This window comes from Bradysia coprophila, unplaced genomic scaffold, assembly GCF_014529535.1.
Source record: "Bradysia coprophila strain Holo2 unplaced genomic scaffold, BU_Bcop_v1 contig_138, whole genome shotgun sequence".
NCBI lineage: Eukaryota > Metazoa > Arthropoda > Insecta > Diptera > Sciaridae > Bradysia > Bradysia coprophila.
This window is the reverse complement of record NW_023503409.1, coordinates 3104396-3121958: the sequence shown is the minus strand read 5'-3', so window position 1 is coordinate 3121958 and position 17563 is coordinate 3104396. Positions and strand designations below refer to the sequence as shown.

The following is a 17563-nucleotide window of genomic DNA, read 5'->3' as shown; positions in this document are numbered from 1 at the left end:
AATATGACCACATTTACCAGAGTTTTTATTGATCTTCAGATTGCAGATAAACTCAGGTCAGGTAAAAAATGTCCATTCAGCATCAATACAAATGAGATTTAGAGATGATCTGAACTTTAGGCTCCAGGTTGACCAGACCTGTTTTATTACCTCAGCAGATTTAAAGTGTTTGCCTGATCGCTTTCGTTACGCAACCTAAAATGGGCAAATCGTTAGAATGTTCTATTGGAAAGGGCTGGAATCCATAACGTGAAAGGACGAAAACACATTTTCATTTAAAACTGTGACCGTTAGTCTTGCTCTTTGGTTTCTGTTTATATGGTTATTACTTACACATATAGCAGTCGGTTTGCCTATCCACTGCTACTCCCAAATTTTGTATATCTTTTTATGGTATTCGAGTCAACCGAAGATTTTAACTTTAACTCGGACACAATTTTCATTGTTCAAGCCAAATTGTAAAATGTTTCCTCTAAAATGCGTTTCGAATTTACGGCTTATCAAAATCTATACGACGTTATGTGTAACATCATAAAAGTAGCTGTATTCACAACCCAATTTTTAACAATTTTTTTTCTTCTTTTTCTTCCATGCAGAAACATTGCAAACAAGAAAAATCCAAACTTTGGCTCCACTATAAACCATCGCTGTTTCAACACATAGGCACAACATCATCGCTTAAGGGAAAAGTTCAGAAATTGAAAGACAAACAATTTGGAAAGATTCCAGCATTTTATCCCCATAATAATCCAGCCGCCACAGTTAAAACTGGTATAACACCATATAAAGGACATACCATACAACGAGCATACTTGGGCGAATCATTTTTCTGGGGATTACTACCACAACCAGGCGATTTGATTGAATTTATATTCAACAAGCCGTACAATTTGAAAAAGTACAAAAAAACATTGTTTTTCACCAACCTTAACGATTTCCATTTAAATGGGATTTGTCTCTTCTTTTTTTTAATAGGTATTTGTTCCGTAGTGGCAATACGGAACATCCATCTGATCGGCTATATAACACAACCATTGAAGTGTTACCGGAATCGTTACCAGAGAATTCACCCATCTGGAGCACATTCAATTCAACGGCTGATGGATTTCTTATAATAGGAAGTTTCAATGCATTGGGCATTGCTGAAGGTAGTGTTGAACCACAAATTGGATTGATAAAAGAAATTCGATTACATGTGCACAGCGACAGCGAGAACTGGGCGATTTTAAGTGAGGTATGTATATAATGCTTGACGAGAGGATGAAAACAACAAAATTTCAATTAATTACTGAAATCGATTTTCCTCTTACGCAATACAGATAATGCTTCAGGATAAAATGAACAGATGACCAAAAAATTATTTAAATTCTTTACGACCATTTACGGCGGCATCAGTAGAACGTAGAATCAATAAAATGCCACTGAAACAACTAATGCCGCAAACGAAAAAACAAACAATGAAGACTAATCTCAACAAAACTGTGATAATTTTATAAAAGAAAAATGAGGTAAAATAATAAAACTAAAATGGTGGAAATGATGACTAAGTTAGGAATTTAAGGATCAATGAACTTTGTTGTGTCAAGTCATAGGGGTCTGGTCTTTCATAGTCACAGCTGGAAACTTTTGTATTCATAATTCTGTTGGACTTGATTCAGATTATACCCTTCGTAACGCTGGTAATAGTTTTCTTGCAATTTTTCTTGCATTGAATAAGGTCAACTCAGTTTGAATTGATTCGCTTATCGTCGTGTAGTGAATCACATTTTCAAGCATTCTCAAATATTTCTGTTAATGTAGGTGTGGTTGACGTTAAGCATTTATCATAATCATGATTGCCGGGTGGATTATGTCCTCCGGCACTCCTTTATTAACATAAATGCAATTGCAACTATGCAAGCGTGCAATTTGAACGACACGCACTTGGTGGTTATACAATTTAATTTAGGGGTGTGCCAGATAAATTATAATGGATTTTTGTGGCGTTGGAAAATGGTCTAATATATGTGTCAGTTTGCACTTACGCCATTCAATATCTGATTGAGTGACAATAAACAATCCATTTTTGTAGAAATTCATGTTATTTTGAAGTAATTTACGGTAGTTATGTCATCAATATTTTATCATGCATCAGCTATTGCCGTAATTAGCTAAACAGCTTCATCGAGGCTGTTTATAGTTAGCTAGTCTAACTGGCACAATTATTACTGCTGTATCGCTGATTGTATCTGTCAGAGTGCTTCGATCGCACCAGCAATGGTTTAAAGATTACATTTTGATCACGGCTAGTGCATTTCTTTAAAGTCAATTTTTCGAAAAAGTCTGCTCCCGTTTTAAAGTCTGTCAGCTAAGCCTCGATAAATTTTACGATTTTGCATCTTTTCATTCAATTCATCTGAAAAGATTGATTTTGATTTTGATTCTTTCTTCTTCAGTTTACAGAATTCATTCAGAGAAAATAGTGAAAATTGGTGAATTACGATCATAAACTAAACTCAAAATAACTTTTTCATGTGTCGGGGCCGAAAATGAGGGAGTTTCGAGATTTTTCTCGGGTTTTCGATCCCTTACATGAAAAATTTTTTGAGTATCTGTTTTGGACGATTGATTTTAGGCACTTTCGCATGTAGCCCACTTCGTTCGGGCTACAACTCGCGAAATTGCCTAAAAACAATCGTCCAAAACAGATACACAAATAACTATTTATGTTCGTTCGAAAACAACATAGGTTTGTTCCAAGGTCATCTCGAAATGTCAAATTCCATCCACAGAAGACGAGCTAACCTCATCTTTCAGTTTGACAAAAATTTAATCGGAAAATTTGCAAATGATTAGTTTGACATTTAGTTTGACATCTCTGTGGATGAAATCGTCGTTGTTCTGGTTGTCAAAGTTCGTGTTTACAGTTATTTGGAACAACCCTATTGTTCCACATCACTTTCGAATTCGTTTTCAAAGCTCTCACAGCTTTTCACATTCAACAGATGTCACTACCTTCTATGTTGGAAAAATTGGAATGCCAGACATAAGTATGTTCGATATATTTCCACTACGTGTCGCACCCTTTGTTGCAAATCGCAAATTGGTTGTACAATCAAACTATCTGTGTAATAATCTCAGATGGTGTAATTTTATAGGTTTCTTCCATCGTACGGTAAAAACGAATTTTGACAGGTCGAAAACAACCGACCGTCATCCACAGAAGCAAACATAACCGCAACTTATACAAATTTGTTCGTTAAAACTTCAAAGTGAGGTTGTGTTGGCTTCTCTGTGGATGACGATTGACATTTTGAATGGACTTGGAAGAGACCTATACCAAAATGTAAGCGAAGTTTTGCTTAAAGAAGAAGAAGAAGAAGACCAGGTTCACTTGTGCGATGAAACTAAAGTGTGGAATGATTGGAACGAATAGAACAAATAAAATCCAAGATAAATTGGAAACTTATTTTGAGCTTAGTTTAGTAGCTTTCGTATTGAATTAAATTCAAAATATCCAAAGTTTTTGATTTTGGTAGTGGGCCCATTATTCAACCAGTATCGTAATTCCGTAGCGAGTTAAATTTTTTTTTTGTTCAAATCACTTAAACTTACGAAAGTTCGTTTTAATTTCGTCAAAGACAGGATAAATGAACCAAACACATGTAGAATTGTGATATCTCTACGGATTCATTTTACACGCAAAAGTTTCTTTGAGCTCTAAATCATTTCTAAGAGTTCGGTTAATACAAAGTTTCCTGCACCGACTATGGCTGTTATATGAATGTGTACATTTTGTATTTTATTAAAAGAATAATCTGTTGAGTTTCCAAAATTTAATTTCCAAGGGGTTTTAACTTATCGAATATCTTGTTTCTCTAATTAATTAATGGATAAGCTATAATGCCGGTACAGGAAGACACACAGGTGGTGTATGCGCGAATGGAATATTAAATAAGGCCAAAAATGCTTTATAAAATATTTTTAAGATAAAAAAGAAAAGCGACGAAAAAGAAGAAAATAATCAGAAAACTCATGTGTTAATCAATTGTAAAAAAAATGCAAAAGGAATGTTAAATGTTAGTTTAAATTTAATGGGTCATTTTATAAAAAACCACCAAACCTAATAAAAACCTAAACCGCATAAGAGAAAAATAACAAAGTTTAACTAAATGGAACCCGACAAAACTATGTAAGTTAAAAACATACAAATTAACTGTTAACTGTTATATAAAGGACTAAATGTGTGACGCAGTTCCTGTGTTTTAGCTCATGAATTATTGTGTACCCAGCGAGCCAATATTATAAAAACATTCAAGTAAAAAATTCCAAAATTGTTTTTATTTAACGAACCAGGCCGAGCCCGATAGTTTCTTTTAGAAACGTAAGTAATCTCAAATTGGTCCGTAAACGGCTTGAATAGGACTTTCGCGTTGTTGGTGGCGGGTAGAAGATAAAAAATCTGCATTTTACTCGATGAAGCATGAAATGGTTTCTGCTCTTCACCCACGAAAGTACTTTAACGACTCAATGTACTTAAATTTTGGAAAATTTTGTGGAAATTTTAACTTTTATATTAGACAATGGCCGAGCATTATTAATTCAATTAAAAATAAACGAGCGAACCCTTCCCGAACAGACGATCCAGGGCAGTTGTCGTATTTCTTTTCTGACAAATAGTTCATGACAAATGTTTTGAAGAAAGATAAGCACAGAAACCAATGTTTGGGTCAGAGTCAAAGCGGTCATTGTTCTTTAATTACACTCTACCACTTCGGGCACGTTGATTGATTTGTTGTGATCCTAGATTGGACTTGTTTAAAATGCGAACGTCTGTACTCAAATTATGTCAAACGAAATAAGAAATCGTTTTAGAATTCGGAAAAATGGTCTTAGAATACCATCAAAACCGTCACCCCAGCGTAAACATACAACGATGAAATTCCTCAGCTCTGGTTACAAACTTCACACTATTGTGATACATTCGAAAAATATTTCAAATTTTGTAATTTTATTTTCTCGTGACGATGGCATTCAAGCTGTTTAGAGGTTTTTGTTAAATAACAACTGTGATAATCGAGCAAAAAAAAACCATCACCTGTTCAAATGGTAATGTGAGACAAATGCTTTGAATCATACAAGAAGAAAAACAACATTCGTGGAGTTACTTTGTTTGTATTTCAATGTGATTCACTCCCATTTACGCACCATATTTCCTTAGAAAAACGTGTTAGAAAATCTTCACCAAATGTTTCAAACAGAAATGAAATTGAAATTTAACTAAAAAAATTTACAATGCTGTCTATAGCACTTTCAAACCATCCTACATCATTGCTTTCATCATTGGAGGTTTCCTCCCCCCAATTCTGTTCATGTTCATTGTCGGCCTTCGCTTCTTGGTCGCCTGACTGTTCATTGTCGGTAGCTTGTGCATTGCCGGTAGTCTGTTCGCAGGTATCTTGTTCGTTGCCAGTAGCCTTTTCGTTGCCAGTAGTCAGTTCATTGTCGGTAGTCTGTTCTTCTGTTTGATTATCTGAGCCGGAATTTCCCGAGTCCGTGTTTTCTGAGTCCAAATTGCCTGCAGCGGTATCGTTTGACTCGAGGTTGGAGGAATTGGTTGTTTCGTCCACATTGCCTAAATTGGTATTTTCTGAGTAGGGATTACCTGTAACGGTATTGTACGTGTCGACACTGCTGGAAGTGGTATTCTCTGAGGCGGTGTTACGTGAATTGTTTGAGTCGAGATTGACGGGGAAGGCATTACCTGATATAGTATTGTCTGGCTCGATATTAACTAAATCGGTGCTTACTGAATTAACCTTGTCTGAATCTGCAGTGCCTACATCAATATTATTTGTGTCCTGATTAACGAAATCTTGGTTCTCAAAGTAGATTTCAGCATTGTCTGAATCAATGTCACATAAATTGTTATTGATTGTAAAAACCGTGTCTGTTGAGTCTATAGATTCTTTCAGGAAAATATCGCCATTCACATTTTGATCGTCTATCAGAACGTCACAAGGCTCAATCAGAACATTATTATTATCATCATCTTCAATCAACCCATTTCCATTGAAGCCATTTTCGTTAATATCCATGATTTTTCTTTTATTAAACCAATTATTCCATTGGTTTCCTATTGCATCGAATGTCCGCCCAAACAAAGATCTTACGTTTTTCGGAGTACTATCAGTTACGTCCCTTCCATCAGATGTTGCAAACGCTTTAATAGAATCAATGCGTTGTTTTGCATCGTTTACCCATTCATATGAATTGGTTAACGGACTTTTGTGAATGACAATTTTACCAAGTGTGTCTTTTAATTCGTTGGCTTGAACTTGTCCATATTCATACTTAGCTCGCAGAATGACGTCACTCATTCGAATATTAATTTCCAATAGTTCATCCAATATTGCACCGATACTATAGGTTGGCGCTGCATTTGCTACCTATTTAATTTTAGTTTTAATGTTGAATCAAAAATGGTTAAAGTCAGGCGTTACCCCACGCACATGGCACATGGTACTAAAACAACGCATTTTTCAACTATGTAAAAGGTGAACTCGCACACGATTTTTCGATACCAAAATTTTGTAAAAGGAGTTATTAAGTCGATGACATGGCTAAAAAGCATTTGCAGCAATAAACTTGCGTGTGTGAAGTCACCTTTTACGTAGTTTAAAAGTGCGTTCTTTTGGCACCGTGTGCCAGATTCCCGATACCCATAGGAATGACTTACTTGCAGAGCAAATGCAAAGAAAATAATTGAAACGTACGGACACTTCATTTTATTTTAACGATTAACAGAGAACTAACTCGATTAAAAAATTGCGTTAGATGAGTACGTACTCTTTCAGTAAGACCTGTAGACATCTGTTCAAACAATACGTTATTTAGAAGAAAAAATATCTGTGATGATAGAAGGAGTGACCCAGTGACTCACTGTTCATTGAGTCAACTATAGCAGCCAAAGTTTAAGCTGTAACTCTTAAATGTAATGTCTTATAATAGAGGTAGACATTCTAGACAAGTGTCTTATGAGAATGTACAGAAGCGTTCCGAACTTTGAAGAAAAGTTCTAAAATTCATCCGCTTTGCGAAAGAATCTGTATTCTAAGGTATTCACTATAAACTTCGGAAAGCATTAGGCGCTTATTGTATACTTACGTTGTCGGATTTTTTGTACAATCTCTAGTTAACTCAGCGTTTTTTTGACTTTTTACTTGTGTCGGCCAACATTCAATGTTCATATTCATCGACTAACTCCCTCGTTTATTTTCATACGATTCCTTTTTACATCCCCGCTACCATTTACAATATCATACAAGACGATGGCGAGTAAGAAGACCAGACATGTCACGTTTACATTGCCATTTGAAGTCGACAACCGGACGGAAAAACTTCCAGTGAGTAAGGTGTCCAGACATGCTGCGTGTAAAATGCCGATCGAAGTCGACGAACGACCAAAGAGACTCCCAGTGTCCATAAGACTAGACCCAACAGTAGCTGGAATTATCGTTGAGGTGAGAAAGCTAAAGGATGACGTTGCACAAGTGCAAAGGGATTTGGCAGTGGAAACTGCAGCCAGAAATGAATTGCATTTGTGCGTGGAACAGCTAAAGGTTGATAATGCCGAAACGAAACAATTAATGGCCCAGGCAGCCAATGATGTTCGCAATCCGAATAATTCCGCGAAAACATTGAATCTACTGATGAAAAAATTACCATGCAAATCACTAGATGAATTGGATTGGTTGTTAGCCTTTATCGCCAACCGCAGTTTGCAATGGGTACGTACATTATCTTCGTCTAGAGAGCTCATAGTTGATGGGAAATCTGTTACTCCTTTTGATAAAATTAGTGAGATATCTCGAGAGCTCGAAGTTTGGCATTATCATTATTGTTGGTAAAAGAGTTGAGAAGGTTGAAACTTTTTATAAACGGCATTATCCAACGCACCATGCAGATGCATACCTAGATTACAGATACCACGCTCGGACAGTGTGTCATCCATTGACTTACACTGCTAAAAATAAAATTGAAATCTTCATACATTATCTGTCACTTTCAGATACTTGTCATGTCACTTTTTTTGGTGTTTGTACATGGTGCGTTGCATTATCATATAATTATCGAATCTGCTACTTCTAATGTTCAAACTTGCTATTGATAATTTGACCTTCGATAACCGATGATTCACGCTTTCAGACGGACTACATTAAATTGATTGGGGGAACCGATTTTAATTCTGCCATAAAAACGATCTTTAATACCGTAATGGAGCGCTCGGTACAGAAACAATTATCTTGGACCGGTCTTCACAGCAAAAAGCCAAGCTTGAAATTCAAATACAAAAGAATTGTTGACGGAATTCATGTTGCAATGAAGGAGCAGTTTAAGGATTACACGATTGTTCGAGGAGAAGCAAAAATGCAAAGTCTTCTGAAAAATGCAGCTCAAAGCTCCTGATTAGAAATCGTTTTCTAATTTAATTAAAAAGGCTTGTTCCGCTGGTTTAATTCTATGAATTTCGAAGTCACTTAAGAGTATTGCATCGAACTACCGTTGCAATGTGCATTCTTTATTACTTTAAAAAAATTGCGTTTCTGGCCATCACTTGGTCGGTAAACCAGTTCATAAAGAATTTATTTTCCGGTCTGTGATTACTGCAATGTCAATAGCAAAGACGCAGCACAGAGCTTGGTATACAAATTTTTATTAAAAGAAAAATTTCGAAATCACAAAATGCTCTGAGATATAAAGTAATGGAAGTTCAAAATAACAAACGCTAGGCGATACAATCTCAATTTCCCGGCTCATTTCTGCCATAATTCGTATCTTTCAAATAGAACAAACTATTTTCGTTTATCAGCTGAGCAATCAAACGTTTCAGTCCCAATAACGATGCCAAACGATAGCGCATTGTAACGGATTCGACCATTTCGACCAGATTGGATATGTGCTGCTCCATTTTGGCGGTTATGTTTGTTTGAATTTGAAAACTGCAAAGAGTTTCAATCATCAGTTACGAACAGAATTTGTGTGTTCATTGACTCACTTTTTGACCAGATTTTCGATCATTTCATCAGTTATGGAATGCCTATCACAGAAGTCGACCAGAAATTTTTCATTCGACAGCAAGATGTATTGATTGAATATCGCTTCTGTCCAGTTGATTTCGTACGGGTAGGCGTGACCTAAGATCTCGGACTGTGGTACGCTGATTTCGGATTCGTATCAGTTAGAAATCATGATATAGAAAGGTAAAGCTCTCACATCACCCACCTGAGATTATTGTTTACGATCCAGCGAAACACATTTTCAGACTGAATGTTTAGCACACAGATGCATCTCTCGCCTTCCCGATTGTTTAAATCAATTTGTAGGGCAATCAGTTCAGCATTGTAGGCAGCTCGCTGTGCCAAGCTTAACTTATTGTCAAACAAATAGTTTTCGGCCGAATTCGCATACTCGTCCATTGCTATGGTCAGCGAGGCGGTAATAACTGGGTCACATTTCAAATATGTAATAGACGCCTCGTCCTGCGATCGAATATTGGTGTCGTCGTTTTTCTGTTCATGCAAAGTGATAACTTCGGCGACAATTGACTTGGCATTGTTTTCAGACATTTGAGACAATTCCTTGTAGATTGAAAAATGAACCGCAGCTAGTCGATAATAATCGGTAGCATCGGGACAGTTTTCGTTTAAATATGAAATGATTGCCTGCTTCAATCCATTCGATTTGTCGTCATCGAATTGACCTGAAACAAGAAGTATTTTAGTTCGTTGCTCTAACCATGCAATGTAATCGTCGGACTCACCAAGAAGCGACTCGAACTGTTCATTTTTGATGAGGGTCTCGAAACAGTAGTACATGTCTCGATATCTCCCGATGCCAGTCAACATTTTCACAATTAAGTTCCATGATTTGGCTTTGGTCAGGACGCTGTTCAGCTGTTTGGTACGCTGTAATACGATTGCAATACCTTCCATGTAGCACTCATGAACGAAACATTCATGAGCTTTGATCAGCAGCTCAACGTTGATTGTATTTTGTTTTTTATGCGACAATCCTTTCCGTCCGATTGTTGCCCGAATCTTCTCCAATATTGAGTTGACTCCGTCGAAAAATTCAGTGTCTTGATCAATATCCGCATCAGCCAGTTCTTTGAGATCAATTCTTCGATACAGCTTCAACGCATCACAATATTGCAAAATTGCATTTCCCAGCATCGATGTGTTTGGACAAAGCTCCAGAAACAAGCGGAATTCTTTGTCCAGATCGTAGCCCCACAGCAAGCACTGACCAATGGGCACTTTAATCGGTGGCGGTGACTGAAGGAGGTAGAATCGTGACACGATAATCGAAATTGTAATTTTTTCGGCTAAAAAATCGGCTATCTCCGCGTGGGTCATTTCCATGGACGTCATTATATCATTCATCACAACAAGTTTGTTCAGACAGTCTTCATCAATTGCACTTTGAAGCAGCAGGTATGGATCTTTTATTTTCAAAACGTCCACATATTCCTTGTCCAGATACATTGCAGCTTGACTCGTCATAGCAATACGATGACCGATTTTCGTACCGTGGTTTATTCTAGCTGCTAAACTCTGCAAATTGTGGTACACTTTAGTCATTATCTTTCCTGTTAAGTTACTCACAATACAACTTTTACCTGAAGCGCTTCCAGAACATCTTGCCTTTCGCGTGAAGGAATCTCTTCAAAATCGTTTGTTGTGCTACTGTCTGATGAATCGAGAGCAGGTGGTCGTAACGAAGACGGAGATGAACTTGCTATAAGTACAAGAGCATAAAGTAAGCGCTGTTAAGCTGTCGGCAAAGATCGCCGTAACTGAATGAACCCTCACTTTGACTTAATCTGGTTGATGTCAACGTTCTGCGATTGAATTTCGATGAAGCCAACTTAACGCCATCGCTCAGCATTTTCCGTTGTTCCACGGAAAGATCATAGAGTGAAGCCAATCCTTCAGCTAACGCCATACAAAATACGAGATAATGCAAATCGAGGGGACGATGATTGAACATCGACTGAAGGAAGAAGAAAAACAGTTTTAGTTATAATGTCCTTTAGGTGTTTCCGAAACCAGCAGCCACGAAAAATTACCTGTAACCGTAGAGCTTGTACAATGTCACCATCATCCAACAAACGATTCATTATGGAATTCAATTTTTCGATTTCTGCATCCCCGAGCGGTGTCTTATTGCCAACTGTAAGCTGTTCAATTCCGGCCATTTCTTTCAAATCCAGAAATGATTTGTACAAAACAAATCTCTCCTTTGACATGATGGTCTCGAAATATTCCGAATAATACAGCTCAATGTCGTCAATGGTCAATGGACTTCTCAAAAAACTCAATACCATTTCGTATTCAATACGATCACGATCGAAGCCTTCATTGGGGAACAGATGATGCCTCTTGATGACATCCAATATTTTCTTCAAAATTTTATACTTTTTCGGATTGTCATAGTCAAGATCGGATGCCACATGAATGTAAAAATTGATCACGATATCGGGCGCCAGCGAATATTCATCACTTTCCCGGTCGTAGCGATCCAAATCGGATGTGTCATCCATTTCATAATTCCATATCCAACTCTCATAGATGATGTTGTCTTTCGGTAAATTAAACAAATCCGCCGCTGTCATCGCTTTCGAGAATTCGTGGTTCACCACCAACTGTTCGCAGATCCGTTCGTATTCCCGTTTCATTTCATCGTCGCTACGTCGACCTTTTATGAACGACGATATGTCCATTTCCACATCAGTAAAAGTAAGAATTTCATTGATGGAACTGACGAAACAAAAGTCGATAATGTCGTTGAAATCGATTCCAGACTGGCACAACGATGCTAACATTAACCGTTGATATTCTTTTGACTCAAATCCGAATTGCAAATGATTCACCAACAGTACAACTGAGAAATCTAGAATTTGATGATTGTCATTGTTCAGACAGATTAGTTCGACGTCATTATTGCTCAGTTCTTGGAAATATCTCTCTAGTAAGTCGGTAGTGTCAGTTGAAAAGTCTAGCAACTTCGTTTTCAGCAAATATTCTGTGAACATGTTGAAATTACTGTCTGGGAAAAAAGTCGCCATGCCATGATGCAGAGTACGACTGAATCCATTAATTACACTGAACTCAATCAGGGCTCTCGAAAGTTCTTGGATATCGGAAGATTCCTTCGGCAATTGATACGAATCCATGGCAGTTATCATCCATGTGGCCCAACAATACTGAACATTGAACTGACTACTCAATGCAGCCAATACCGATAGGATCGGACGCTGTGAATCAATTGCGTTTCGTAACAAATTTAGATGTGTCGTGGATTGCATTTGTCGTGGATTTTTCAAGAGCTCTAGAAATTTGTCGTACGATAACAGTTCACTACCAACAGGACTCACGTCCACAACGCTCTGTATGATCACCGCAAACAGATCCTTTTCATCCGCTATGAATTTCGAAGAGGAATGTTTCAGTTTTTCTATCGTTTCCGTTGAACTAATTGACGATGACATCGTATCGCCACTCGTGACCATGATTTCGTTCTTATTTAACGCTTTCCGCTTTTCCCGATAAGTTAAACTGTTGCGACGCTTAGTTTTATCGGGAATAGGTTCCCACCGAAGAGCTCGTTTCAGATTCATACCGAGGTTGGTGCCATGAAAAGCCTGATCGCAAACCAATATCACTTGCTCCAAACTATAGTTGAAGTACGTTGCAAAGACGATCATCTGAAACCATCCCTTGGTCTCGGCGATATGAAGCAAAAATGATGTTGGCAGCTTCTCTTTTTTCAATTCAAATACCATACGCGCGGCGTGCAGATCACAAATAGATAGTTCATCCCTTTTCAGCTTGACTAACATCACACGTTCCAACAACGACGTGGTTAGAGATTCTCCTTCCGACGAAATCGTGTCCGAACAGCCTTTGATCAATTTCAAGCATTTCACGTAAGCCCTAAGATGCATTGTATTCACGTCAAGCATTTCCATAAAGGCAAAACAATGTGTTACGACCTCATCATTCTCTAAATTGTTGATTGCCAATTCTGATACGGTTTTGCACGCGCACATTATCTGTTGGTCGGTTATTTTGGAAAATGACGAAAGTTGCTCGATAAGAAACTCGTACACTGCGTACGAACTTCGACATTGCTTTACATAGTAGATGTAGTTGAGTTTCGATGTTCTTCCGTGGCAATATTTCTGGAAGGTAAGTAAAGCAAATACTTAGGGAAATGTGAGTTTGAAAGGTTTTAAAAACAAGCAAACCTTAAACAACAACTCGTTCGAAAAATTCAGGCCTTCCTCTCCAGCGTCCAAACCGATAGAGTCAAGATCAACTCCCACGAAACGCCTTACTAAATCTTGGAGCGTTACAGTAAAATCATTTAGACCAGCAGACGAACGAAATTTTTGAAAAATTGCTGCAAGAATTGGAATATCTTTGAAATCGCTTGGCAACGGTATTTCTGCGTTTGACTTGTCCTGCAACAGTGTGTTCATGAGTTTGACGAGCGAATAGTCTTTCTGAGGGTCTTTTTTCATCAGATATTCCATAGTTTTCGTTGACATTGTGGCTAGATCTGATTGTGGAATTTGCTTCAGTCCGATGCACAAATCTAGTTCGTCCTTGTCATGTGGATATAGTGGCGCGACATCTATTAGATCGGTTACGTTGATGCATTCTTCAATCAGAAATGGTATGAGTTTTCTATCCAAAATTCTTTTGATTATTTCTATTGAATGAGGTCTAGACGACAGCATTTCTCTGTGTTCAATGACAGATTCACTGCTTAATAATCTTTTCACCAGTAATTCAGTGTTGTCCTCCTCGTGTTTCATAAAAATTGATCTCTTGGCAAGACAATCCAAAAGGTAATCGGGGAGTTTGTACTTTGGCAGCTTAATTTGATCAATCATCTCACTGTCGATATCCCACGCAGAAAATTTCTTTTTCAAAACATTTTCAAATGTGACGTCCAGTCTAGCCAAGTTTTCCGACGATTCACCGATGGACTGAATCCAAGAACAAAGCAGAGCAGACAACTGGTGATCGAGTAAGTAACTCCATGTTATATGCTTATCCAATTCTTCGATAATCAACTTGCACTTGAACGAAAAACAAACATCGGCTAATAATTCCTTTTGCGTTTTCGCGTCAAGTTCTTTGAACTGCTCCAGAGCGTGGACTTTTGGATATTTACTTCTCAACTTTTCGTCGCTTTGGACCATTTTTAAAGCTTTTAGTTCGACTATGATTTGTTGATGTTCGCGGTCATAAGCATCAGCCAACGTTTTTTTGAGATAATTGACTATTGAGCACCTCACTTCACTGTTGTCACAATTTTCGTAAAATTCATAGAAATAAAATTTTGGATTTATGTTCACGTTGGACAGGACATGCTCTGCTTTGAATACTTGTTTGTTCAACAGCAATCTCTCCACGTACTTATTAACTTCGATTCGAAAGAATGTCTTCGCTTCCTGAATTGTTTGAACTTCCAATCGTTTCGCCAAATAGCTGATTGCCAAGTTGATGTACTTCCCTTTCGTTGCAACATCTTTAGCAATTGATTCATTCGACATTTCATCCCATCCTCGCTGGATAAAGTCTCTTTCAGCTGCGTTCATTGCTTGTTTTTTTAGTGGTTTAACATGTAGAATAAAACAACGCCCATTTTTAACTTTAACAGTGGACTAAAATTAATTCGCGACGAAGGAAATATGATAACAAAAAGCCAGATTATTTCATTGACTATCATAACAAAAAAAAAGTTGTTTTGACAGCTGCAGCTGTTTTTACAATAACAAAAAAATTATGGCAATTATGGCGTAGTATGTATAGTAGAAAAAGACTGCGTCCTATGATTTCGGGCGGGAATTTTAAATTCGAGTTTTTGTTCAAAAGAAGATGAGTAATCTTTAGGAGAATGGAGTTTAGAAACTAACGGTAAAATCTATTACAATTTAGTACCTTTCTTCATAAAAAGACTGCTGTCACTGAATTATTTTTTCATGAACAAACTTCACTGCTGTGACATTTCGTGGGAATAAATCAATGTGAAGTTGTTACTATAAAGAAAATGTGACGCCTCTACAGGCCAACCGGCTAGGCGATTAATCGAACTTATTACTTGCAATGTTGAAATTGTCGCTCCTGACGAGTCCCCCTGTGTGCTGTATCCACAAAAAACTCAGTAAAATTGTACGGAAGTGAACTAGTGATTTTCGAGATCACCGGTACGAAACAGTGTCTACAGATCACTGACAGAAAAACATATGTTATTAGCTCTTCCGAATTGTATACTATATATTAGAGCTACGCAGACTTTTTATCTGTATTTTATATATAAACGAAATGAAATTATGTATATTCAGATTACCTTGTTATACTTCTCTTTGCAACATCAATTAACCCACTTTTGAAGCTTGTTCACGTATATCATAATGGGCGGGGGCGGAGAATTAGTGATGAAAGGTAGCCAAGATACAAGTTGCCTAATATGTAGACTTGTGGGCCAGCCAGTCATTCCGACTTAGGATTAGCTGATTCCAGCTGATCGACTAAGCCGGTTTAAAACAGCTGAACACAGCAAATTACAAAACAAGAAAGTTGAAACGGATCGGGACAGCTCTTTTTTTCAAGGCTGTAAACTTTGGGGATGTCATGCAGATCGCCCTCCCCAAAGTTAACAGCCTTGCTTTTTTTTACAGTAATCAATGGGCTCGTATGCAACTTCATTCATCTCTGAAAACTCCTTGAATGAGAATATATTACAATTCTTCAGTTAATTATTTTGAATTTCAATATCTCGGTAAGTGAAAAAAATATATTTAATGTTCAAGTACAGTTTGTGCACATGTCGTGTTCGTATGTACAGTTTGTGCACATGTCGTATTCGTATGTACAATTTGTGTCGTATTCGTATACACCATAATGCGAATTAAACATTTCCTAAATGTTTGCAAAGACTGTTGTAGAATATTTTTCAAAGTCCAATGTGTCTGTCTTTGATATTGAAAATAAATCTTATTTATCAATGAGTTTATTTAAATTAGAAAATTCAATGCGGGAAATAGCAATGAAACAACTATACTTTCATTGACAGATAGTATCACGTAATTCAAACAGTCTATATGTTACTACAGTCATCGTTTCTGAATTCTTATAATTGTTAGCCCTGTCCAAATAATTGCTCCGCCTAAGATGGTTTCAAATTCCCTTTTAGAATGTCAGGCTCGTCAAACTACCCAAATTCGCCGGCCACTGGAACATCATCGTCCAGTTTGACATCTGATCCAAATGCTCGCGTCAGGCGTGAGATACCAATACATGCGAACACAAACGCTCAACTTTTGGCCGATGATGCTGAACAGGACGAACTTGACTCGGAAGGAATGGCAACTAGTACGCGAAGTGTTCAACTTGTTTCAGAGAACCGGGCGGTTCGCAAACGTGCTGTATCAGCGCAAGTGGCAGCAGATATATCAAAGTTTATAGATGATTACAAGCAAATGCCTTCACACGTTAAGGAGGCATACAAGGAGGCAATTCGCCAGAATGACATAGATAAAAGCAACAAGGACGCGAAACGAGTCAGAATTGAAATTGAAAATATGTCATTAAACCAGACGTAGTTTACCAAATTTCGCTTTGGTACACTCTTTAGTAAAGAGTGGTCCAAAGCGAAATTGGTAAAACTATCTGGCTAATTGATATATTTTTCATTGCAGTTCAAGAACCGAATCATCATCCTTTTTTAAACTATACTTTACTAAATTAATTATATCATTCACATAATATTACTGAATTGCTTGACTTTGTACATACATTATTGTTACATCGCGAAGAGTTAAATGTAGCCGCGCTAAAATTTAAATATATTAAAATACGAACTAGTTGTCTCTAAACGCCGTCATTACTTCTGTCTATAAAAAAGTATGGGATTCAAATGAAGCCAAAAACAAGTAACTTTATTTTATCTAAAACCCCAAAGCGCACAAAGCATCCTTGTCTAAGATATAATTTCTCATTTTTAAATAAATGACAAATATTTAAATTAAACAGACATCACTAGAAGGTGAATAGTAATTAGTAAAAACCAAGCTTTCGAATTTTGAACATTCACACGAAACTGCTTAAAAATTGAACATGCTCCTAGCGCCTTCTATAACGTCTACTGAATTTTTCTCTAAGAAAATGTTTTCGTACACAACTATCTAATACTGAAAATATTCATGTTTGAAACAATGTTTGACACAGTGTTGTATGTTTTATATATCTAACTCACTCCTACACCAACTCCTTCTTCAAGGTGCATGAGTACTTCCACGAAAATTGAATTAAACAGGTAAAAAGTCCGGCATTGATAGTATATGTAGTGTGTAGTGGTCATTCATCTCAATACGAATATATACAGTGAAAAAAATTCTTACAACTTTTCAGTGTGTGCTGCATTTACTCAATGCTTGTGTGAGTAAATTTTGTTTCTCGGCATTTTCTTGTTTCTTGTTTTGCGGAATTTCTTCTTGTAACACACA

General features: G+C 37.2%; 4 protein-coding genes across 8 annotated transcripts in view; 2 read left to right on the top strand and 2 right to left on the bottom strand.

The window, feature by feature from the left end:
• The window catches only part of LOC119073496 (alpha-1,3-mannosyl-glycoprotein 4-beta-N-acetylglucosaminyltransferase A), a 33018-nt gene extending 31481 nt beyond the window's left edge, over positions 1-1537 (top strand). For all 3 annotated transcript variants that reach the window (XM_037179007.1, XM_037179009.1, XM_037179008.1), the window contains 3 exons: positions 597-898; positions 976-1234; positions 1320-1537. In XM_037179007.1, coding sequence (XP_037034902.1) covers positions 597-898; positions 976-1234; positions 1320-1349 — 591 coding nt within the window. In that variant the 3' untranslated portion in view covers positions 1350-1537. The remainder of the gene's footprint in view (positions 1-596; positions 899-975; positions 1235-1319) is intronic.
• Positions 1538-5140: 3603 nt separating this feature from the next.
• On the bottom strand, positions 5141-6831 carry LOC119073552 (putative uncharacterized protein DDB_G0282133). Of its 3 annotated transcripts, none has more exons than XM_037179107.1 (3): positions 6719-6831; positions 5457-6428; positions 5141-5423 (listed from the first exon to the last, which is right to left on the bottom strand). In XM_037179107.1, the coding sequence occupies exons 1-3, from the start codon at positions 6764-6766 to the stop codon at positions 5256-5258; spliced, it is 1188 nt and encodes a 395-aa protein (XP_037035002.1). In that variant the 5' UTR covers positions 6767-6831; the 3' UTR covers positions 5141-5255. The 3 variants fall into 3 exon arrangements, with proteins under 3 accessions (XP_037035002.1, XP_037035003.1, XP_037035001.1); XM_037179108.1 differs by having other exon boundaries at positions 5141-5430; positions 5482-6428; XM_037179106.1 differs by having other exon boundaries at positions 5141-6428.
• Positions 6832-7214: 383 nt separating this feature from the next.
• Positions 7215-8448, top strand: LOC119073189. Its single transcript, XM_037178496.1, has 2 exons — positions 7215-7769; positions 8188-8448. The coding sequence occupies exons 1-2, from the start codon at positions 7311-7313 to the stop codon at positions 8446-8448; spliced, it is 720 nt and encodes a 239-aa protein (XP_037034391.1). The 5' UTR covers positions 7215-7310.
• Positions 8449-8675: 227 nt separating this feature from the next.
• LOC119073433 (spatacsin) lies at positions 8676-14828 on the bottom strand. The gene is made up of 8 exons (XM_037178911.1): positions 13292-14828; positions 11111-13225; positions 10854-11034; positions 10661-10779; positions 9803-10595; positions 9265-9742; positions 9038-9199; positions 8676-8981 (listed from the first exon to the last, which is right to left on the bottom strand). Exons 1-8 carry the CDS (start codon positions 14651-14653, stop codon positions 8783-8785), a joined length of 5409 nt encoding a protein of 1802 aa, XP_037034806.1. The 5' UTR covers positions 14654-14828; the 3' UTR covers positions 8676-8782.
• Between the last annotated feature and the right edge of the window lie 2735 nt (positions 14829-17563).